The sequence below is a fragment of the Raphanus sativus genome, unplaced genomic scaffold (assembly GCF_000801105.2).
Source record: "Raphanus sativus cultivar WK10039 unplaced genomic scaffold, ASM80110v3 Scaffold1372, whole genome shotgun sequence".
Lineage (NCBI taxonomy): Eukaryota > Viridiplantae > Streptophyta > Magnoliopsida > Brassicales > Brassicaceae > Raphanus > Raphanus sativus.
This window is the reverse complement of record NW_026616684.1, coordinates 1-22,617: the sequence shown is the minus strand read 5'-3', so window position 1 is coordinate 22,617 and position 22,617 is coordinate 1. Positions and strand designations below refer to the sequence as shown.

The following is a 22,617-nucleotide window of genomic DNA, read 5'->3' as shown; positions in this document are numbered from 1 at the left end:
GTATTTCCCATTAAGACATTTAATGATTAGTCGACATTTATTAAAATTCTTCTGCAAGCTATGATTAATGGTCGACATTGATTACGATTCTTGCGCAAGAAATAATTAGTGCGTTTGACAATTAATGTCACTTTCCAATTAAAAGGTCGATGAAAAAAATAAATCAAAAAGAATAATTAGAAAAATTCGACCAATAGAAACGCGAGAATTTTCGTGAGAAGAACTGTGTGAGCGCCACGTGGCGTTTGTACTTCTCTTTTAATATATAGGAGGATGTACATTGTTGAATTTTGAATTTTTTTTATCCAATATTGTAATGCACTTCCAGTAGAATTGTTGAGAGATTAATTGGGGTTAATTTTAACACTGATCAAGAATCTTTTGTTTAAATTGGATGTCTTTTGTTCAATTATTCATCTGAAATTTATTGTTGACTATTTGTTTTGTGCTTTCTCTGTGATTGAATTGTTGATGAGTTATCCTCCAAATGTCATGTTTGGTTGTAGAGCATTGAAAAATCCACATAAATACTTGTCACACATGCTACATTACATAGCTAATTGGATAATCTGTTCTCGCCCTTTAATCTTGATCGGTGTGTCGTGTGTGCATATGACACCATCCCAGATATATGTATATATGTCTAGATTGATAGCGACCTTTTGTTGCTCCTCATGATGTTGTTCCTTTTCTTCTTGCAATTAGCAAAGAAACCAAAAACTAGACTAATTGCAAGCAGAAAAGGAACAACATCCACGACTTGCTAAAGAACACTCGAACTTAAAGCTAGTTTACAAAAAAAAACACTCGAACTTAAAATTAGTCTACGGTCATTATATTCATATATATGTGGCAGTGGCAAAGGCCTAATGGATTTACAGTGGAAACTAACCGTTGTTTTTTTCTCCTATAAGAATTAAATCACTAAGCTACAACCACTTTTAACGGGTGTGATATTCTTCTCTATCTCTGGTAGTAGAAGTTCTTAACTAAAAACATACAATACCTTTTGGCATTTTCCTTATATATCTAGGAGAAATAACAATGAGACCAAACTAAGCTTAAAAATTTCCTATCTTACGCTTAGAGAATCTTAAAAATGGATGAGATCAAATGTATTGTAAGAAATTGAAATGTAACTCATTAATATGACAATATGCATATGAGTATATCTCTGTATAGTTCCTTCGCATTGTGCTTCCATTTTACAATAGTCAAACTCTACAAGTCTAGTTAGCTAGTTTCTTTGGTAGTTTCTCCTATGTATTAGCACTTTACAAAGTGTACTGACTTGAGATTAGGCTTCTTATGTTCCTTATTAATTGCACAGTTTTTTTCTGTGGTTAAAAATTAAATTACTAATTCATAACTTCATATGCAAGTGAAGATAAAGTGGATTAAAGCCAAACTGTGTTTGAATTCTTTCAATAAATCATGGACTTCAAGAATTAGGATTCCAACCGTGACCTTACCTAATTTGTTATACTTGCTTTCTTGGCTTATCCTTTATGGAGTGATTGTCCCACAACTTTAAGCCAAATTTTTGTTTTCAGTTCTCCGATTCAATTGAATATATGTTTTAAAGCTTCAGTAATAGCTAGGTGTGACTTGGACACCAGGCGAAGCTAATCCATTGGTATATATTATTTTCATGTATAATTAGCCAAAATTTGTAGCGACTTCACCAACGTCTAGAGATTTTCCTTGTATATATCAACATGAGATTTTTACCCATGTATATCCGTGGACATGGAAAGAAGAAAATACTGGAAAAATGTAAATCTAATATGGACATTGCAAAAATATTGTAGCTAGTTACAAAGATACAAGAAGTGACTGTAAACAAACATGTTTGTGAGTTTGTTTTAAGCGATATATACTACATTCACGTCTATATAGAAGCCTAGTTAAGTAATATTATTGATACAAACTGATGTCAAACTCATATACAATTTCTATATATAATAGCATTCTCCCTATAAAGGCCGCTATTGGTGCTCTTTCTAACTCATAATTTTGAAATGTTATTTTCGTCAATTGGCTCTGATACGTATTTTTGTTTTGTTCTTGATATCTCCAGCATGACCAACATCATCGATCGTTATGAAATACAACATGCTGGTGAACTTAGAAGCTTGGTAAGTTAGCTGAGAACATCATTTAAGTCTTTATCTTAGACGTGGTCGTTGATGTCGTGAAGGGATCTAAGTGCTGACTGCGTTTGAAATAAACTCTATGCTTTGAGCTTATCATTGCGACTAAAGTTTCTAGGGTTCCCATCATTTTTTTTTAACGTGCAGGATCTTGCGGAAAAAACTCGGATTTATCTTCCACACAATGAGTTACTCGAATCAGTCAAAAGGTTAGCACTAATTAAGACGCCTTTTCCCCTCTTCATCTGATCAAAAAGTTTTTTTTTCTTCCTTTGTCTACTTTTGACTATGCAGCAATCTTGAAGAATCAAATGTCGACAATGTAAGTGTAGATTCTCTAATTTCTCTGGAGGACCAGCTCGAGACTGCTCTGTCTGCAACTAGAGCTAGGAAGGTACATATGCTGCTACGAAGTGAATGAACCTATTATTACATAAATCTTCTGTCTAGGTAGTTTTCTAAGACCTTGCTTGACTTAAAATGAAATAACTTAGTTTTTAATATCTTGTTGCAGACAGAACTAAAGATGGAGTTTGTGAAGATGCTTCAAGAAAAGGTTAGTGCTACCATCCCGGTCATTATCGGCTATGCTGATTCTTGAATCCTCTTATCCTCAGAGTATGCAGATCACTAGACTCAAATCTCTAGACTTTGGATATATCTTTTGGTGTTGTCTTAGTCCCTGAATTGCTTTTGGCTTTTGTTATGTGCCATTCTAATTAGAACAAAAAAGCTTTGTCGAAATCTTGATAAAATGTGACTTAACCCTAATGGATCACTCAGTCTATGATGAATTTTTCTATTTCGAAAAGAAGTTTTCCGGGAGATGGCTTGAAAACATGTTAATTAGGAGACTTATGGACTTGTTGATCATTTTCAAATAGGAGGAGTTGCTGAGACAAGAGAATCTGGTTTTGGCTAGCCAGGTAACAAGAGTACTATTTGTTATACTTCTATAGATTCTAATTAGATAGACATTAGACATATACGGTGTTCAAAAAAGAAGACATTTAGACATATACAAAGTTGAAGACTTCTATGGATGCAAGACTATTTTATGTGAAGCCCATAATTTAAGATTTGTTTTTTTTTTAAAACAAAACTTATTTCCAAAATTTATAATTGCGGGAGAATAATAAAAAAAGAATAAGGATGCAAGAAAAACAAAAAGAGAATAGGAATGCAAAAAACATCTTACAGGATCCCGTTTAAATTTTGGCAAAAGACATTATGCTTCTAGAATTCTGATTTTCTTGTCCTTGTTAATAGAGATGAATTCTTTTTACAAAGTTTCAAACGAATGTAATAGTTGCACAATTTTTTCGGTTTATCTTTTTTAAGTTACTGTACAATACTTATTTTTTAATAAAACTAGCTGATTTTCCCGTGCTCATGCACGGGTATAAATATTTATAAAATAAATATACTATGATAGTTGATTGCTATATACTTTAATTTTAAATTTAATTTATAAATTTTATGCATAATTTATATTAATAATATTACATTACTTTAATTAAACATATGATTTTAGATATGTTATATCTAGTCGATTTAGTTATCATTTAGGTATATTGGATTGTATTTATTTCTCTAAATTCAACTATAATATTTTTATTCTAAATATATTAAAATTTTGATTAATTTTCTTATTTGCATTTAGGTTGGTTGTTGTCTTCCTTAATTTTAATATAATCTATTATTTTAGATTTAAGGTTGATTAGTTTATGTTACTTAATTATTTTATGTAATCATCTAAGAAATTAGATAGATATATCAAAATATTTATATTACTTTGACAATATATATTTTTTATTGTTTAATATTATGTTTCAAAATAAACAATATTTCTTTTTCTAATATCAAAATTATCTTTCTGAAATTTGTTTTTATGAAATCACATTATATACAAATGTGTATATTTTTCATATAAGATATAAAGTTAGTATTTTATTACTTCAAAAGTATATTTTATGTTATTTATATTTTTTTTAAATAGAATATTACTATAATGTGAAATTTCCTTTTTAATGAAATCATATTATATATACATATATTTTTGTTTTTAAATTCGATTTTAAAAATTTTATATTTTTTTCCTTTTTAATATATATGTTATATGGAGAATTTAAAAAAGAAAACTAAAAAAATAATAGTATTTAAATGTAATATTTTTAATTCATTAAAGTTATCCGTGTAATCAACTATCGTGAAAAATAACGGCTCTAACTGGTGACCACAAATGGAATAATAGGAACAAAGAGGAATGGAATGCAGAGGAACAAAATAATAGGAATACTTATTCTTTATTGTTCCTTGCCAGATTTTATAAGGAATACTTTTACTTTATAATTCCTTAAATTAAAAAGAACGAAAAGGAACACTAGAAAAAAAATATTCCACATAAATGGTGTAAAATTTGGGGAATGAAGAGGAATCACTCATTCTCATTCATTCTTTTGGTCACCAGTTAGAGCCAACGTGAGTGTGACACATAGGAAATTGACTTCTCAAATTATATTATAGATAGATATATAATTTGTATTGTTTAAAATTATGTTTTAAAATAAATAATATTTCTTTTTCTAATATCAAGATTATCTTTCTGAAATTTATTTTTATGAAATCACATTATATGCAAATATATTTTTCATCTAAGAAACAATAGATATAAAGTAAGTATTTATTACTTCAAAATTATAATTTATGTTATTTAAAAATATTTTTAAAATAGAATACTATTATCTTGTGAAATTTTCTTTTTAATGAAATCATATTATATATACATATATTTTCGTTTTTAAATTTGATTTTTAAAATTTACAAATTTTCCTTTTTAATATATATGTTATATGGCCGACAAAAAAATATATATGTTGTATGGAAAATTTCAAAAAGGAAATTTAAAAAAATAATAGGTATTAAATGTAATATTTTTAATTCATTAAGGGTATCAATGTAATCAACCATCGTGAGAGTTAACGTAAGCGCGACACATAGGAAACTGACTTCTCAAATAATATTATAGAGATCGTAATATACTGCACGATATCTTTTTTATAAAATCGTAATTAAGTTCTTGTTATAAAAGTATCTGTAGAGACAAACAATCTAAGGAATTTTTGTTACAGATAGGGAAGACGAACGGAGGGAGAGAGAACAATTCACCGGAAAATAGCTCCGGCATCAATCCTCCGGAGACTCTCCCGTTGCTCAAGTAACACCATGATCCAAAGGCCGAGTTAACTGAAAGCCTGATTTGAAGTTAAAAAGCAGATGTGTATATTATAAAAAGCTGCATAACCTCAAAACCCTTTTTTTATCTTGCTCTAATGCGGAAGTTTAGGTGAAAAAAAAACGGAGCTATATAAAGGTAAAGACAGAGTATAGGAGACCTCAGATGTAAAGATGAAAGTTTGCGATTTTATTAACTTGTTTTGATACAACTCTATGCTTCTCTATTTATAGAAAGATGAGATGATTCTCGAACTCTGACAGCTAGCCCTGACAGCTCACTCTCCTTGCTCCAATAGTGAGTCAAAACGGTTGCGCAAGATGACTTGACCAGCTGGTGAAACCGTACCTTTGTTATCTTGCTTTCCTCTGTTTTGTCTTGATGTCTTTGTGACCGTTGCAGGTATTGCAGGGTTTGGAGTGGGCTTCTTTGCTTGACGGGCCAGCTGCTTTACTTCTTCAGATCCATTGGGTCTTATATCCCCGCGCAAACTCGAGGTGGGTGGCAAAACAACTCCGAGTTTGGAACGAAGATGAAAGAAGTTTCGTTGAGGCAGAGACTTGGTGAACACGTCTGCGAGCTGCTGAGCTGCTGGAATGTGTTTGACAATGAGTGAACCATTTGCGACTTTCTCTCTGGCAAAGTGATAGTGGGTGGCGAAGTGTTTCGACTTTCTGTGTAACACATGATTCACAGTCAGATGTACTGCAGAGAGATTGTCACAATAAATTTCTGCAGGTTCTGCTTGCTTCACACCGATGCTTTGCAGCATCAAACCAATCCACTCGAGTTCAGCCGCTGTGTCAGATATACATCGGTACTCTGCCTCTGTTGACGACCTAGCCACGGAGTCTTGTCTCTTGGCTGACCAGGAGATCATGTTTGATCCAAGAAACGTACAAAAACCTCCTGTTGACCGTCTTGTTTCCTGACATCCACCCCAATCACTGTCGCAGTAAGCCCGGAGTCTTGAGTCAGAGTTAGATTCGAGTTGAACACCCATCTCCAGTGTACCTTTGACATATCTCAAGATCCGTTTCAGTAGATTGAAGTCTGAGACCGACGGGAGATGCATCTTTTGACATACTATATTGACTGCAAACTGTATGTCTGGTCTTGTCAAGGTCAGATACTGAAGTTTGCCGGCCAAGCTACGAAAGTATGTTGGGTTGCTGAACATTTCATCCTGATGTGGTACTCTATCAAGCTGAAGTGGAAGAGATGTTGGCATTGGAGCACAATCCAACATCCCTGCAGCTTGAAGTAGGTCAGTTGCATACTTAGCTTGATTCAAGAATAATCCAGTAGGTGTAAACTGAGCTTGTATACCCAAGAAGTAGCTTAGCGGACCCATGTCTTTCATTCTGAACTGTTGCTTCAACGAGTTGAGCAGCTGCTTAAGTAGTTCTTGATTGTTACCGGTGAGAACCATGTCATCTACGTACAGGAGAAGAAACATGACGTCCTTGCCTTTAAGATAAACAAACAGCGATGGATCTCCAGTGTTGCAGAGGAAACCAAACTCTAGGAGAAAGGAGCTGAATTTGTCGAACCAGGCTCGTGGAGCTTGCTTAAGGCCGTAGATGGCTTTTCTCAAGAGACATACATGATCAGGGTTGTTCTTGTCTTCGAAGCCTGGTGGTTGTTTCATATACACCGTTTCAGTCAAGTCGCCATGTAAGAAGGCGTTTTTGACATCGAGTTGCTTGATGTCCCATCGAAATATCACTGCAAAGTGAAGCACCATTCTAACAGTTGCAGTTCGAACAACAGGACTGTATGTCTCTAAAAAATTGACTCCTTCTTCTTGTTGGTTTCCACGAGCAACTAAACGAGACCGAAGCTTGAGAAGTGTGCCATCAGCGTTCAGTTTTACCTTGTGTATCCATCCACAACCAATAGGTTGGACATCAGGAGGAGCTGGAACGAGATCCCATGTGTGTGTTTCATCGCACATATCTTTCTCTTCTGTCATGGATCCGTTCCAACCTGGATGATTCAATGCTTCCGCAAGCGTTCTAGGTACTTGAGGAATGCCTTTTATCGCCATCAGGGCATATCTTGGATTGGGCTTCATCACCCCTGCTTTGCCCGTTGTAGTCATTTTATGAGAATTGGCAGAGACCAGAGGAGCCACAGGTGGTGCCTCATGATCAGAGTCAGACTCGGATGAGGAGGAACTTGACGCAATTTGCTCTTGATCATTGCCAGTAACTTGCGCAGGAGCAGGAGCTGGTTGTAAGGAACCCATAGGTAGTCTTACTGGAACCGTTCTGCCAATCTCTTCTTGCTGTTTCTCTGCTTCACACTGATCTTGAGGAGAAACAGGTGGTTCTTGAAGCCTCCAAGAAGAGTTTAAGTACGTAGTTGCTGCAGGAAGAAGGTGGCAATACTTGTCTTTATAAGGAAGAGACACGTCCGGTAGGTGGATGATAACATCTGTAGCCTTTGTAGCGCTCGTTATATCCAACAAAGACACACGACAGAGATTTGGGATCAAACTTGTTCTCTGCGTATGGCCTAAGATATGGATAGCAGGCGCAGCCGAAAGCTCTTAGTGCTGTATACACTGGTGATTTTCCATGCAGAATCTCGTAGGGGCTGATCATCTTGTCATTAACAGAGGTAGGCAGCAAGTTACTCAGAAATGCAGCGGTGAAGAAAGCTTCAACCCAAAGCTGCTGAGGCAGAGAAGTCTCAAACATCATTGATAATCCTAACTCGGTGATGTATCTATGACGTCTCTCTGCTATACCGTTTTGTTCAGGTATGTGTGGACATGATATGAGATGTTTGATTCCGCATGAAGCAAAATGATCCGTCAAACGTTTGTTAACAAACTCACCACCACCATCTGATTGAAACAAGGCTATCTTCGTTCTAAATTGGTTCTCTACTTGAGCTTGAAAAGTTTTAAAGACAGAGAACACATCAGACTTTGCTTTAAGTGGATAGAGCCAACAGAATCTTGAACAATTGTCAATGAATACAACATAAAACCGGAAGCCCTGAGCTGATACAACAGGAGCAGGACCCCATACATCACAATGTATTCTCTCAAGCACTCTGTTGGAGCGAAAATCTGAACTAAAGAAAGGTAGTTTACATGTCTTTCCTAACTGACATGCTTCACACAATGACTTAAGAGTCTTATTGAACGAGATAGCTTTGATTGTAGATAGATGCTGCAGAACTTGATCGTTGGGATGTCCCAATCTCCTGTGCCACACAGTGTCACTCGCACTCTGCTGTCTAGAAGAGTAGAAGGACTGAAACTGCGGATCATCCAACCGATACATGCCATTAACCTTGCTTCCCCGACTGAGAACCTGACGAGTGACGAGTGACCTTGTCCTTAACATACACAGCAGAACCATCAAACGTGAACTTACAAGGATAATCATCTGTCAACTTGGACACAGAGAGCAATGACTTGGTAATAGTAGGACACACTAGTACATCCAAGAGAGGGATTTTACCTGTTGCAGTCGGAATAGAAGCGGAGCCCACATGTGTGATAGGTAAGAAGTCTCCATTGCCTACCATAACCCTGTCATTTCCATCATATTCTTGTGGCGTGTCCAAGTGTTGAGCAGAGTTGGTTACATGAGCAGTGGAGCCACTGTCTGGGTACCACTCCGCTCCGTTCTGTCTGCTGTTGGAGCCTGTCGTTAAGACGTTGGCCTGAGGAGGGTCTGGAACATAGAAGTTCTCGTCAAAACAGTAGTGACACTTGTAAGCTGGATGTCCATATTTGCCACAGATTTGGCAAGTAGGTCGTGGGTTGTTGTTGGAGGAACCGCGTCCCTGATGAGCACCTTGACCAAACTGTTGGGGGAATCCTCTGCCTTGTGTAAAGTAGGAGCCACGACCTCTGTAACCTCCTCTGTTTTGACCTCGTCCTCTTCCAGCGTATCCACCACGATTCACATAATAAGCCTGATGTGGAGACGGTTCAGCAGGTACTTCATATGAGCTCAGCTTGTCGTCAAATCCTGTGAGCTTGTGAGCAACGTCATCAAAGCACAGACCAGGAGCAAGATCCATGGAGTGTTCAATGACGGTACACATAGCTTCGTACTCCTTTCCTAGCCCATTCAGGACTCCATATATCTTCTCTTGCTCAGTAATGGGAGCTCCAATCGAATCTAGCTGATCACAGAGAGACTTGATCTCAGCTAGATACACCGACATAGTTTTGGTTCCTTTCTTTGTCGTTTGAACCTTCCTCTGGAGATCGAGACGACGTGTTGCTGAGACGCGGTTGAACTTCTTCGCTAGAGCCAGCCACACCTCTTGAGATGTGTGAAGGCCGTAAACGGATTTGAGAGCATCTTCCGTCAGTGTTCCATACATCCAGGCTAAGATAAGTTGATCTTTCTGCATCCACTTGTTGTATTCGGGATTGACAGCTTGGGTTTCTTCTTCGCCTTGTTGTACAGTAACTGTCGGGAGAGGACGTAGCGTTGCTCCGGTGACATGACCAAGGAGCATTTGGCTTGAAAGAAACTGCTCGAATTGCAACTTCCATAGAAGATAGTTGCCTTCTTTGAGCTTTAGAGTTACAGCCTGCGTGATTGTCAACGCAGAAACCGCAAGAACTTCCTGTTCTTCATCCATGATCTACTTCCAGAGCTCTGATACCATAAAGGTAAAGACAGAGTATAGGAGATCTCAGATGTAAAGATGAAAGTTTGCGATTTTATTAACTTGTTTTGATACAACTCTATGCTTCTCTATTTATAGAAAGATGAGATGATTCTCGAACTCTGACAGCTAGCCCTGACAGCTCTCTGACAGCTCACTCTCCTTGCTCCAATAGTGAGTCAAACGGTTGCGCAAGATGACTTGACCAGCTGGTGAAACCGTAACTTTGTCATCTTGCTTTCCTCTGTTTTGTCTTGATGTCTTTGTGACCGTTGCAGGTATTGCAGGGCTTGGAGTGGGCTTCTTTGCTTGACGGGCCAGCTGCTTTACTTCTTCAGATCCATTGGGTCTTATACTATATTCCTCTTGCTAAAAAAGGAATTGTAAAATTAAGATAGTATGGAACTTTGTTGTACCTTCGTAGACAAGATCGGAGCTTGTGTACTTGTCTGAAAGTACAGGTTTTGGATTTTAAAAGTCTTTGCTTTTCTTCAGAACACTGAAAGTACAGGTTTTGGATTTTAAAAGTCTTATTCTATTTGTTTTTCCGTAATTAATCGAGAGTTCCTTGATTACTTGTCTTACGTTACGTGGCAGAGTTAGATCGATCTTTAGTTGTTACTTTTTTTTTTGGTAACACCTTTGGTTGTTGTTACTTAGTCATGTTTTTTTTTAACAAGTTACTAGTAATGTGCGGTAGTAAATTTTTTAAATTAAAAATTATTAAAAATAATATTTTATTATTATTGATTTTATTTTTTTTTACCAATATTGTAATATAAAATTTGATTAAAATTAAGATAAAATGAAAAAATTATTAATTTTAAATTATATTTAAGAATAGATAAGTATATTTTTAAATTATAATCTTAAATAGCTTTTTTATCTATTTTTTGAAATAAAATATATTAAATTAATTTGTGTAAAATTAATAGAAACTAATATAAAAATTGTATAATTATCAAAAAGTACAAATGAACATATTTTTTAAAAATTTTAGATACGTAAAAGAAGCTAATAATATTATGGTTAAAATTTTATAATTAAAAAAAAACTGCAAAACAATTTGAAATCTTTTTAGTAATCAAATTGTATAATTAAATAATATTTCGAAATGTAAAATCATAAATAATTTTTCTAAATTTGTAAAATATTTTTATATTATTTATTTTCATATTTGAAAATATTTATTTTAATGATGATGTACAATTTATTATCATATTATAATTTTTTACCAAAAATGTAAATAAATATTAAATATAATTATTTATATCACATTTAGACTTAAGTCATGCCATTATTTTAATGATTATGGACATGATTGTGGAAAGGATATATATCAAAATCACTCGGTAAATAACGGGGATATTTTTAATTTAATTAAATCATATATGTTTATCGTCTTTCCAAGGACCCTTCTGTCCAATAATGAGCTTCGGCACGGGAAAGGAAAGGCCATCTTAAACGGGCCTTACATTTTCCTTATGCCAGAATATATTGGGCCGAACTTGTTTTACGGCCATATTTGTACGTGGCAAGCCGAACCGAAAACGGGAGCCTAGTAACGATAATTCCATTAGTTCACATCGTTTTGACGAGTCCGAAACTGCGTTACGGCCGAGTCAGCTAAGGTACTTATTAACATTTACAAAGTACACTTGTCGTCACATTATTGTTGGATATGCTGACATACAAGTACAATTGTACAAATGACCAGAAAAGAGCAAATCCAACTCCCAAATTTGTTTTTCTTTTAAAGTAAATTCGCGTTTAGGAGATATTGTAAATTTTAAAGAAACATGTGGTCTGATAAAACGACATTAAACATGTTGATGAGTTTTGTATTTTATTATTAACGAAGAGATAATAACTAAGATTTAAATTGAATGACACGAAGAACTTAAACGCGCCCGCAGGGAATTCGACATGCGTTAAATACGTGTCTAAACGCATCGTTTTCGCACATTCTTTTTTGGGTATCTATATTTCGTTTTTTGTCGCCCGCTCGTTTAACAAAATAAAACAAAATAATGCTTCTAAATAATATATTTTTGATAAAACTTCTAAATAATATCTGCCAAAATAAAATAAAAAACAGAAAAATAAAAAGATAGAAAACGTTTCAGTGTCTCCGACCAACTATACGACCATCTGAATCGGATTAGGGTATAAGACTAGTCGGAGAAAGAAGTCATGGGAAGAAGAAAAGTGGAGATCAAACGAATTGAGAGCAAAAGCAGTCAACAAGTCACTTTCTGTAAACGCCGCAATGGTCTCATAGAGAAAGCTCGTCAGCTCTCAGTTCTTTGTGAATCATCAGTGGCCATTCTAATGGTTTCCTCCACCGGAAAACTCTATAGCTCCTCCTTTGGCGATAGGTAACACTATTATCTCCTCTATCTGTAGATTATCTTTTCTTAGATCCTCTCTAGAAAAAAATAGAAACTTAAAACTAGGGTTTTTCATTATACTCCTTTGAATCTGTAGATCTGATCTTCTTGTTTGATCTATTCCATAATTATTGTGTAGATCTAACCAAATTTTAGATTAAACAATGTGGTGGCCAAATATGTTTTTGGTGCTCGTTTTGTTTGTTGTTTTTTCGTTTTTAATTGTTTTAGTTTGCTGCAAGGATTCTTATTTTCTTATTTTGGTGAGAGAATATTATTGCATGCGCTTGTAGAGTTTTATCTACACGTGGTAATCCACACTTCATGTTCGTCTATGGGAATTCAAGTTATTTTTGTGTTGCAAAAGAACAATGTTATCATGTTTATCCAATTCAATTAGACACCTCCGGTAGATTTGTACATTGAGAAATTGTGTGGGAGTAATGCTATTGATCAAGAAACTTTAGGTTGTTACAAGTGTATTGTAGATGATTTCTTAATTTCTCTTTTTGTTTTTTTTTTGCTTGAGTAAGAGGTTTCTAGTTGATCTTGATGGTCAAATATAGTGCTTGGATATATAATATGAATTATGACATGCTGGTATAAATCACTAGGCTACAAATTAACCCCTATTATCGTATCCCTCTTTCACTTGTAATTTTTGTGTTCATATAATAATTAAGAGATGCATGTGTACTTTAGAGCATGATTAACCTCACCCTCTTAACTGGAATTTTTAGTTTCCACTAAAAAAACGTTCTTAACTTTTCTTAGATTTTAATTAGTTATTGGATCTTACGGGCGGCCAAAGTCACTGAGCGCCAACAATGACCCGAAGAGCTTGAAGATATGGGAATGTAATCTTCCTCACTATATATATACTTACCATATATGTACATATATAGCTTCTTAGCATTGCTTTGACATATACCACTAATGCTTGATCCTGAGACTATATTTGTAAGATTGGGTAACATGTACGAATTATAGAACTAATTCTACTTCTTTTTTTTTTGCTTCAATTCTCTATGGGTGAAAACGGTAGTTGTGGCTACTCTGATGATACCTTAATTTAGTTGTACTATGAAAAGTGTGTTGACTTGAGATTGTGATTCTTATGTGCCTTATTATTGCATAGTTTCAAGTCACAACTTAGTATTAAATCAAATTCACTCTAAATTTGAGAACTCGTAATGGATCTCTGACAATACAAATTAGTAGGATTGAGTTTGTCGTGTATCAATAAAAATCTCACATCGAATAGGTAATGCCTTAGAATAAAGGTATATATGTACACATAAACTAGCTTTTCTGGTGGATCTTTTGGGCTTCATCCGGGCTCAATCTTTTTAATTTATAATATTCACTAAAATGCTAAACTTTTGCAATCTATCTATCCACTGATTCTGTTCTCTGGTGCTGTTAGTTCTCAAAATAACAAAAAGACCATTCTTCCCATATATATGTCCATAACCATTCTTTGTCAAGACGAAGTCAGCAGTTTAAAAGCTGATTATACAAAAAACTTAGAGATGGACTTGTTAGCTTAAGCTTGGTGGTTATTAAAGTTGATAATTGCAAAGGTAGAAATTAGAGCATGTATAAATTACGTTAAAGTTACCCATATATATATGCCTTGACAAGTTAACATTAAAATGTAAGACAATACTATGTACTGAAAAGTTCATAAAGTATTGCATACCGGACTATGAATATATCATCATATAAATACCAAAAACCTATTAGATAACTGAACCTACAATTAAGATTAAGTAACCTAAATATATATATAATGTAAATATATATGGTTTGGCATAGATTGTTTCTAAAGCCTTTTTGTATTTCTCTTGATATCTCTTCAGCATGGCCAAAATCATCAAGCGTTATGAGATACAACATGCTGCTGCACTTAAAAACATGGTAAGTTCATTTTAGGTCCACATGCATAACCAGAGGTTTCTAAACTTCTTGCAGGCTTTTATTCTCGAGGGTTAGAACAATCTCTTTTTATCCATGTTTGCACTCATTGCACTAGCTTAAAGTCGCCAGTGCATATGCAACTGAGATGAGCGTTTAGAAGCTTCAGCTAGAATACTCCTGTCATATACTGAGATGGTTGTCATATATTAGGTGGTCTATGAAAACGTCATAAAGTTGTTGTATCGCACAATTAATTCTCGTTGGTATCGCTTATTTGTCTTTGAAATACACATTCTTTCTAACTATTCACATCGTTATTTTTTCCGTGGCAGGATCTAGCAGAGAAATCTCGGAATTATCTTTCACACAAGGAGTTACTGGAAATAGTCAAGTGGTTAGCACTAAAGACTATTTTTCATATCTTCCCATGATCAAAAGAAGTTTTTATTTTCTATTGTTGATTAACATATTTGCAGCAAGCTTGATGAAGCGAATCTCGATGATGCAAGTGTAGAGTCTCTAATTTACCTGGAAGGGCAGTTCAAGGCTGCTCTGTCTGTAACTAGAGCTAGGAAGGTATATATGCTGCTACGAAGTGATTCAGATGATTATTTCGTAAAATCTTGGGACCTTGCGGGTCCTTGCCAACTTTGGATCATGTTTCCAATTTGACAATCCCCAATTTCTTGTTGTAGACAGAACTAATGTGGGAGCTTGTGAAAAATCTTGAAGAGAAGGTTAGTGTTTTGCTTTTTATTAGCGGTCCGGCCATTGTAGCCTTATGCTGATTCTTGAATACTCTTAACCTCAGAATATTCCAATAAAACTATGTCTAGCGCTCTAGTCTCTGTCTTTTGGTCTTACTCTTGTCTTAGTTTCCTGATTTGTTATTGGCTTCCTGAATTGAAACTCTAACGAAAGGGTGCTGTTAAAATCATAAAAAGTCCATCCTCGGTGAATCACCAAGTTGTGATGAGGATGTTTTGGAGCTTGTTTAAGGAAGATAATGTTGTGGTCTTGGTCAAACAGGAAAAACTGTTGAGAGAAGAGAATCACATTTTGGTTAGCCAGCTAGCAAAGGTATTATTTTTAATATATGCTTCGAAACGCTATTAATCATTTAATACACATTTAGATGGACATTAGATAGCTACAGTTTCACATATATTCACATAGACTTGCTTATGAAACTCGAGTTTGCAACAACAACAAAACTATGCTATTAAACGTCTGTATTTCTACCATCATTTGTCTAAAATAAACAAAATGGTCCTGTTTTTTTGTTTCTGCTTCCTCTTCATTTCAAGTCTGGGCCCGTTCTTACCCAAGCATATTGTTTCTCTTATTTACAGTGGCTACTAGGTTTTGGTTGAGGTCAATTTGTTTCATTGTTTTCTGAAATTTTGGGTTCCCATGAAGGGCAAATTGCTGTCTTCTCAGAGTTTAAATTTCGTATTTTAATCATATAAGGTCTTTATTTCTTGTTAATGTTTAGTATATGTAGAAAAATGAAGTTTCTTACTATGAAAGTTAAAGGACTTTGATGGATTTATGTCACAGAATTTTGGAATGAAACCCATAATCTTTTTATTTATCTTACACTGTAGTTTTAAAGCCTATATTTCTTGTTAGTAGTATATATGTTAGAAAAGGTTGAAATTTATCTACGGAAGTCTTACAGATGGAGAAGAAGAGGCTTCCGGAAACAGAGGATGAAGGAGCAATGTCATCGGTAAATAGCTACGGCAACAGCCCACCGAAGACCCTCCCGCTTCTAAAGTAACAATCATCATCATCGGCTGCTTTTGCACCATATCCTGGTTTTAAATAAATGTAAAAAAAATCATATATGTATCCTAAACATCCTCTTCTTCACCTGATCATACGGAAAGTTGAAGAAAAGAAACTCAGGGAAATCATTAAACTATCTTTGCTGTTACCTTTGGAGACATGACCACAGTTTCATATGGTTTCTATGTTTTGTATGATCTTGTGTTGAAAAGTATGACTTATTGAGCTTATAAAAAGTCTTGATTTCTTCAGCATGAAGATCCCAGATTAAAATCCTTTTATTTACTCTTTGTTACTTATTTGCTACTTGATACTTTAACTTCGTGGCAGAGTGTAAGCATATCCTTAGTAACGAATTTACATGTTCATTTTGAATTTATTTTTAGGTGAGAAAGTAAATTTTAAGATATCAGATAAGTCCTGTTTTTAGGAACTCTAAAAACTCAAATTTAAAGAAAAAAAAGAAATTGATTTTAGGCAGAAAACCGGTAGAGACTTGTCTTATTTGTCACATTGAGCTCATAAGAGGCCTATTTATTAAATATGTTGGCCCATTATTGCTGCCAAATGTTTTGTGTTAAGAGACAAGTAGTGCATCCTCGGTTGTGTTGGCAAACTTTGCAAGATAAAGCCACCTGTAATCCTAAGTGCGCTTTATGTTTTTGTCTATGTATCATGCATGTATGTATGTGTTTGACACCAATGACATAGTTTCTTCTGGTGGCTTACATTTATTATTATTTTTTGGCTTACATTGATTATTATTTTTTGGCTTACATTGATTTAGTGCATGGGATCTAACTTAAAAAAAAAAAATTTACTCTAACTAGTAAATTCTTAGAGAAATCCAAAATTAGTTAATTCCACCTTGGTAATGTATCAAGGTGGAATGTAATACAATGACCTTACCACGGGCACGGGCCTATTTTGTTTATTACAGGTCATACCACTTACTTTAGCCCAACCAAAATGGGCTTACAGATCATCTTTCCGTCCCGTGTCACTGCCCGAACCAAGAGACGGATGATGATCGTTTTGGCTAGTCGGTACCTGCGTTAAGCTTGAGCCCTGAGCTAACTCGATTTGAGTCTAACGAAGAGAAGATATTTTGTTTCTTTTTTTTTCATACTGTAGAGAAGATATTTTTGACAAACAAATGAACTGACAATAACGAAGAGATAACAATAACATTTTAATTGAACGCACAAGGAGGGAGGCGTTAGGAAACTCGACAAGTCGACATGCGGTATAATACGTGTCTGAACACTCTCCTAAAACGCATCGTTTAGCATTTTTTTTGTTCCTGCTCTCCCGTCACCAAAACAAAATATCCTTTTTTTTTTCCGTCTATAGCATTTTTATAAAAAAAGGACAGGCCCAAAACCGGAACAAGCCCAAAGATACAAACCAGCCCGAAGACCCAAACGACAAAACAAGCCCGACACTAGGGCAAAACGAAATGGGCCACGCCCAAACCCACAGACTAAACGGTGCACATCCAGCCACGTGTCTGATCTCTTCCCGTACCAGCCCACGTGTTCAAACCGGTCACCGTTCGAGACACGCGTCTCCTTTCCACCGAAACGGAGACCAAACGCCGGAGAAAGCAAAAGACCGCCGCTCCTCCGCAACGCACCAAAACCAAACCGGAGAATCGCCGTCTCCATCATCTTTGCCGACGAATCCATTCCCAACGACTGTATTGGAGATAAAGGATTGCGTCGGAAACCCAAACTCCGGAGATAGACGCTGTATCATTATACAGTTCTTCGCCGGACCACATCTATGACATGCGTGTACCGCGCATGCATCGTTATCACCACCGCCTCTTTCACCAGGGGAGCATCAATTAAACGAAACCGAGATCTCCTCATTGAAACGAGGCCAACACATCGCCATCGGAACCCTTAAGCCGGCCGCCTCACCTGAGAAAAAGTGACACGCCGGAATCATAAGCCGGACAGTCACCAGAAGAAAAGCGCACCGCCGGAGTCAAAAATTGGCAAAAAACGCTAGTCGATACTCTAGCTAAACAAACTCCCACACCCTCAAAACTATCTCAACCTCTAAAGAGAGGAAGAGGAAACGAGAGAGAACCTCTCTCTAGGAGAGGATGAGAGAGCCCTTCCGACCCACTTTAACCACCAAAACAAAATATCCAAACAACATAGAAACAGAATAAAAATAAAAATGAATAAAAATAAAAGAAAAAGAAAAAGGAAAAACGTCCAGTGTCTCCGGCCAGCTACACAGGAAGACACTAGAATCAAATTAGGTGTAGTACTGGTCGGAGAGATAAGCCATGGGAAGGAGAAAAGTGGAGATCAAACGAATGGAGAACAAAAGCAGTCGACAAGTCACTTTTTGTAAACGACGCAATGGTCTCATGAAGAAAGCTCGTCAGCTCTCAATTCTCTGTGAATCCTCCGTCGCTATTCTCATAGTTTCCTCCACCGGGAAGCTCTATAGCTCCTCCGCCGGGGATAGGTAACACTATTTTTCCTCTCTTTAGTTAAATTTTCTCAAGAAACATAGAAACTTAGAAACTAGGGTTTTTTTCTTTTCCCCTTGCATCTTTAAGGCTGATCTTGCTGCTTTGTTCATCTCCGTAATAGACGTGTAGGTTTAAACCAAATGTAACACTAAACAGTGTGATGGCCTGCCAAAGATTATCTTGGTGTCCGTTTTGTTTTGTTTTTTTTTATTGTTTTAGTTTGTTGCAGGGATTTTTTTTTTGGGTGAAAATATTATTGCATGCGCTTAAAGAGTTTGTTCTACACGTGGTGATCTTTACTTTATATTTGTCTATTGGGATTTCAAGCCGTCTTGTTATGTGTTGTTACTAGAGTTATACAAGAACATTGTACATTGTTTAATTTGAGATTAATATAGGCTCATCACCCTCTTAATTAACCAATTCAATTCTTCTTAGATAGATTTGTTGAGAAATTATGTCTCAAGAATCTTTTGATTGGAACGGCTGCCACTTTTCCTTTCAATTTTTTTCTTGGTTAGTTACAAGTGTATATTCTGGATGACTAATTATTTTATATTTTAGTTGATTTGATGCTTAGGTAAAAGCTTTTTGGTTGATTTTACTAAATATAGCTTTCCCACATGCTGAATTATACTCCTCTGATCGAATCTCGTTTTTTCCTTGTCACCGATAACTCACACACTCCCGGACTTGAACTTGAATTATAACACAACGGTGACACTAGTACAACCAACTAGGCTACCAGCTCATGTCATCCATTTTCTCCATCTTTAATTCTGACATTTGTGCATTAAACAACTTTACAAGATACATGTGTACATTGCTTAGTGGATCTTTTTTCTTGCTGAATTGTTTTCTTCCCTTTGTCGTGCATTTTAATTTCTTTTGTTGAGGTATTGGGCCTGATGGCCTATAGGAGCCTCTGTAATCATTTAGTTCCTTACACTTTACCTTGTATTTTTCGTTTATACCATTTCCTAGGTGATTATAATGAACCGAACTGTGATCTTTTAGGAATGGGAATGTTTTGTCACTATATATAGAGCTTCTTGGCATTGCATTGATATCTAGGAAGTATATTTGCTAAACTCGCAGCTAGGACTACAAATGAAACATTTTTTTGTTGCTTTCAGTTTTAACAGCAGTCAGAAACTCCAGTTGTAGATAGGCTACCTTAAACTAGCGGCATTATACAACTAAAAGGCTTCTGACTTGAGATTGAATTCATAAGCGCCTTACCAATTGCATAGTTTCAAATTATAATTTTTATGGGCCTTAGGATTCTAGTAACAACATGATGATCAAGTCCATCAAATTCACTCTATGGAATTTGTGATAAGAATGTTATGTAGTATCAATCAAAATCTTACATCGTAGTGGATAATATAAACTTTAATGTCTTTTTTAGACCAACGAAAATGAATTTCACTGATATTTCATTTTAAGGGGGAATTTAGTGTTCAGTCTGTTTATCCACTTAATCTTTTCTCAACTGCTGTTAGGTTTCTTAGAATAACAAAAATTTGATCACTTAACTTTGATAAGAAAGTATGAGGTAATTAACTAGACTCCATAGGAAGAAATTGTTCTTGTGCATATATGTCCATAGGTCGAAATGAATTCAGTGGCTAAAAAGTTGATTACAACCAAAAAATTTTGATGGACTTAGTGGTTATTAGATTTGTATACTGGAAAGTTAGAAATACATAGAGTTATAGATTTACTTTTAAAGAAGTAAAGTATCCATTTATATGCATTTGACACTAAAATCTAAGACACGCTTATGTACCAGAAAGTAAAGAAAGAAGTCTGTTATAACACATGAATCTGTCTATTATTAGATGTGATTTTTTCGAAAAGAAAACTATTAGATGTGTTCCTAACACGTGCAGAAGCCGTAAGTAAGGTTCATCACCCGAAATGTAGAATACTTGGTCTCTATTGATGCTATATTTGTTTTGTCATGATCTGTATCTAATACTTTGTCTCTTTCTTGATTTTACTTCAGCATGGCCAATATTCTCAAACGTTATGAAATACAACATGCTGATGAACTTAAAACGGTGGTAAGAATTTCTTAGCACCCACTCCTATGTAATTGACACGAGTCTATAGAAGATAGTTTATATTGATCATGGTTTCTATGTGAATACTTTGTGTCGTGCTTTAACTATTATATACTTCGTTCATATTCTGTTGATATTGCACTAAAAATTCTACGGCAGGTCTTCTATCGTTGTATACCAAACGTAGTTCTCGAGGGTTAGAACTATATCTTGCCAGAAATACATAAGATTTATTGCCCTCAATGCATCTACGACGTAGATGAGCATTTAGAATGCTAGAATAGTCCATCGAGATGATTTGTGTAGTTAGAAAACATTGTGGAGAGATAACTCATGTAACAAATAATACAATACTAAATTTTCAAACTATATATCTCTCAAATGAATAGGGAGGTACTTTGTTATTCAGTACTGCTTGCATTGCATTAGAAGACCTCGGAAGGTTGTAAACCGCACTTTGTGTGTACCAAACTTAATTGCCGAGGAACCACAAAAAAAATCACAATACTTTTTCTAAGTAGATTATGGCTCATAAGCTTTGATATTTACATAATCCTAGTATAAGAGATTAATGGGCTCTATAAGGATTATATAGCAATTAACGGGTCATTGGTGTTAAGTTTTAGCTAATCTATTATTAGATGTTAATGGCCACCTAATCGTAATACTTCCATCCTTTTTTATGGCAGGATTTAGCAGAAAAAAATCGAGATTATCTCTCCCATAAAGAGTTGCTAGAAATAGTTCAATGGTCAGTACTATCCTTCTCCCCCTCACCCGCCTGGAAAAATTGTTTGATAAAAAAATACTCTTCTATTTGTCGATTTATGCAGCAAGCTTGAAGAAGCGAAAAGTGGTAACATAAGTGTAGAGTTCCTAATTTCCCTGGAAGAGCAATTCAAGAGTGCTCTGTCTGTAACTAGAGCTAGGAAGGTATATGCTGCTACAAAGTGATTCAGCTTGATTATTGTTAGTGTTTTTGTCTACTTTTCATTCGAAACAGTCTTTGGGCACTGCTTGTCTTTGGATCATGTTTCCATTTTGACAAATTCCTTTATCTAATGTTGCAGGCAGAGCTAATGATGGAACTTGTGAAGACCCTTCAGGAAAAGTTAACGCTCGGGTTTTATTCGCCGTCTTGGCCACTGTAGTTTTCTCCATCCTCAAGAGTATTCGGATCACTAGACCTAGCTTAGCTCTTCTATATTGTATAGTGGTCTTGTTTTATTCTGATTTAATATTGGCTTTGTTACTCTAAAATATTAGTGAACTCCTATCGCCCCTCTCGGTGATTTACCACTGAACTGCGATGACGATCGGTGTTTCAGAACATGTTAGAAAACTGATGTTAGTTCTGATGTTTTTTAAACAGAAGAAGTGAGAGAAGAGAAGAAGGTTTTGGCTACCCAACTTACAAAGTTACCATCACTTATGCTTCTAGAAGCTAATAGTTAATACACATGTAGATGGGCATCAGATAGATGCCCCTACAGACTTGCATATACTATACATATGAAACCTAAGGAGCTTCTGGATGCTAAAATTTTTGAGTGAACACATGTTTTCGATTTTTTATAACTTTTTCCAGCTTTAAAATCTAGATTTTTTTTGTTAGGACTTCGATGGGTACTATCATACCACACGATTTCTAGATATATTAAATTCAGATAACTTAATTACAAAAAGAAATATCATGCTTATAATGAAGATTTCTTGTTAATAACTAGAAAAAAAATTGTAAGTTTCTTACAGATGATGAAAGCTTTTTTTTTTTGACATAGATGATGAAAGCTAAGGAAATTGATTACTACATAACTTCAGTGAAATCCATTTTTTTTTGGTAAAATTTTTGATTTTTTTTTCTTTAAACCATGCTTTTAAATCTAGATATCATATATATTGTTAGGTAATAATATTT

General features: G+C 35.3%; 3 protein-coding genes across 4 annotated transcripts; all 3 read left to right on the top strand.

Moving 5' to 3' along the window:
* The first annotated feature begins 307 nt into the window (after window positions 1–307).
* LOC108812186 (agamous-like MADS-box protein AGL70) lies at window positions 308–10,580 on the top strand. 2 transcript variants are annotated; one of them, XM_056998724.1, is made up of 8 exons: window positions 308–2,138; window positions 2,301–2,362; window positions 2,448–2,547; window positions 2,668–2,709; window positions 3,038–3,079; window positions 5,791–10,039; window positions 10,135–10,247; window positions 10,314–10,580. In XM_056998724.1, the coding sequence occupies exons 1-6, from the start codon at window positions 2,022–2,024 to the stop codon at window positions 5,953–5,955; spliced, it is 528 nt and encodes a 175-aa protein (XP_056854704.1). In that variant the 5' UTR covers window positions 308–2,021; the 3' UTR covers window positions 5,956–10,039; window positions 10,135–10,247; window positions 10,314–10,580. The 2 variants fall into 2 exon arrangements, with proteins under 2 accessions (XP_056854704.1, XP_056854705.1); XM_056998725.1 differs by lacking the exons at window positions 5,791–10,039; window positions 10,135–10,247; window positions 10,314–10,580 and adding exons at window positions 5,285–5,526; window positions 5,622–5,704 and having other exon boundaries at window positions 363–2,138.
* Window positions 10,581–12,084: 1,504 nt separating this feature from the next.
* Window positions 12,085–16,387, top strand: LOC130504135 (protein MADS AFFECTING FLOWERING 5-like). Its single transcript, XM_056998723.1, has 7 exons — window positions 12,085–12,413; window positions 14,288–14,345; window positions 14,678–14,739; window positions 14,822–14,921; window positions 15,041–15,082; window positions 15,375–15,425; window positions 16,027–16,387. Exons 1-7 carry the CDS (start codon window positions 12,229–12,231, stop codon window positions 16,126–16,128), a joined length of 600 nt encoding a protein of 199 aa, XP_056854703.1. The 5' UTR covers window positions 12,085–12,228; the 3' UTR covers window positions 16,129–16,387.
* Window positions 16,388–18,316: 1,929 nt separating this feature from the next.
* LOC130504134 (protein MADS AFFECTING FLOWERING 5-like) lies at window positions 18,317–22,147 on the top strand. The gene is made up of 6 exons (XM_056998722.1): window positions 18,317–18,623; window positions 20,642–20,699; window positions 21,389–21,450; window positions 21,533–21,632; window positions 21,770–21,846; window positions 22,072–22,147. The coding sequence occupies exons 1-6, from the start codon at window positions 18,439–18,441 to the stop codon at window positions 22,145–22,147; spliced, it is 558 nt and encodes a 185-aa protein (XP_056854702.1). The 5' UTR covers window positions 18,317–18,438.
* Window positions 22,148–22,617: the final 470 nt, after the last annotated feature.

Bases quoted from the DNA above. Each gene is read 5' to 3' on its own strand.
- LOC108812186 (XM_056998724.1), top strand. From the start codon at position 2,022: ATGTTATTTTCGTCAATTGGCTCTGATACGTATTTTTGTTTTGTTCTT. The intron at 2,139-2,300 runs GTAAGTTAGCTG...TTTAACGTGCAG, and splicing joins CTGGTGAACTTAGAAGCTTG to GATCTTGCGGAAAAAACTCG. The intron at 2,548-2,667 runs GTACATATGCTG...ATCTTGTTGCAG, and splicing joins CTGCAACTAGAGCTAGGAAG to ACAGAACTAAAGATGGAGTT.
- LOC130504135 (XM_056998723.1), top strand. From the start codon at position 12,229: ATGGGAAGAAGAAAAGTGGAGATCAAACGAATTGAGAGCAAAAGCAGT. The intron at 12,414-14,287 runs GTAACACTATTA...ATATCTCTTCAG, and splicing joins AGCTCCTCCTTTGGCGATAG to CATGGCCAAAATCATCAAGC. The intron at 14,740-14,821 runs GTTAGCACTAAA...ACATATTTGCAG, and splicing joins TTACTGGAAATAGTCAAGTG to CAAGCTTGATGAAGCGAATC.
- LOC130504134 (XM_056998722.1), top strand. From the start codon at position 18,439: ATGGGAAGGAGAAAAGTGGAGATCAAACGAATGGAGAACAAAAGCAGT. The intron at 20,700-21,388 runs GTAAGAATTTCT...TTTTTATGGCAG, and splicing joins CTGATGAACTTAAAACGGTG to GATTTAGCAGAAAAAAATCG. The intron at 21,451-21,532 runs GTCAGTACTATC...CGATTTATGCAG, and splicing joins TTGCTAGAAATAGTTCAATG to CAAGCTTGAAGAAGCGAAAA.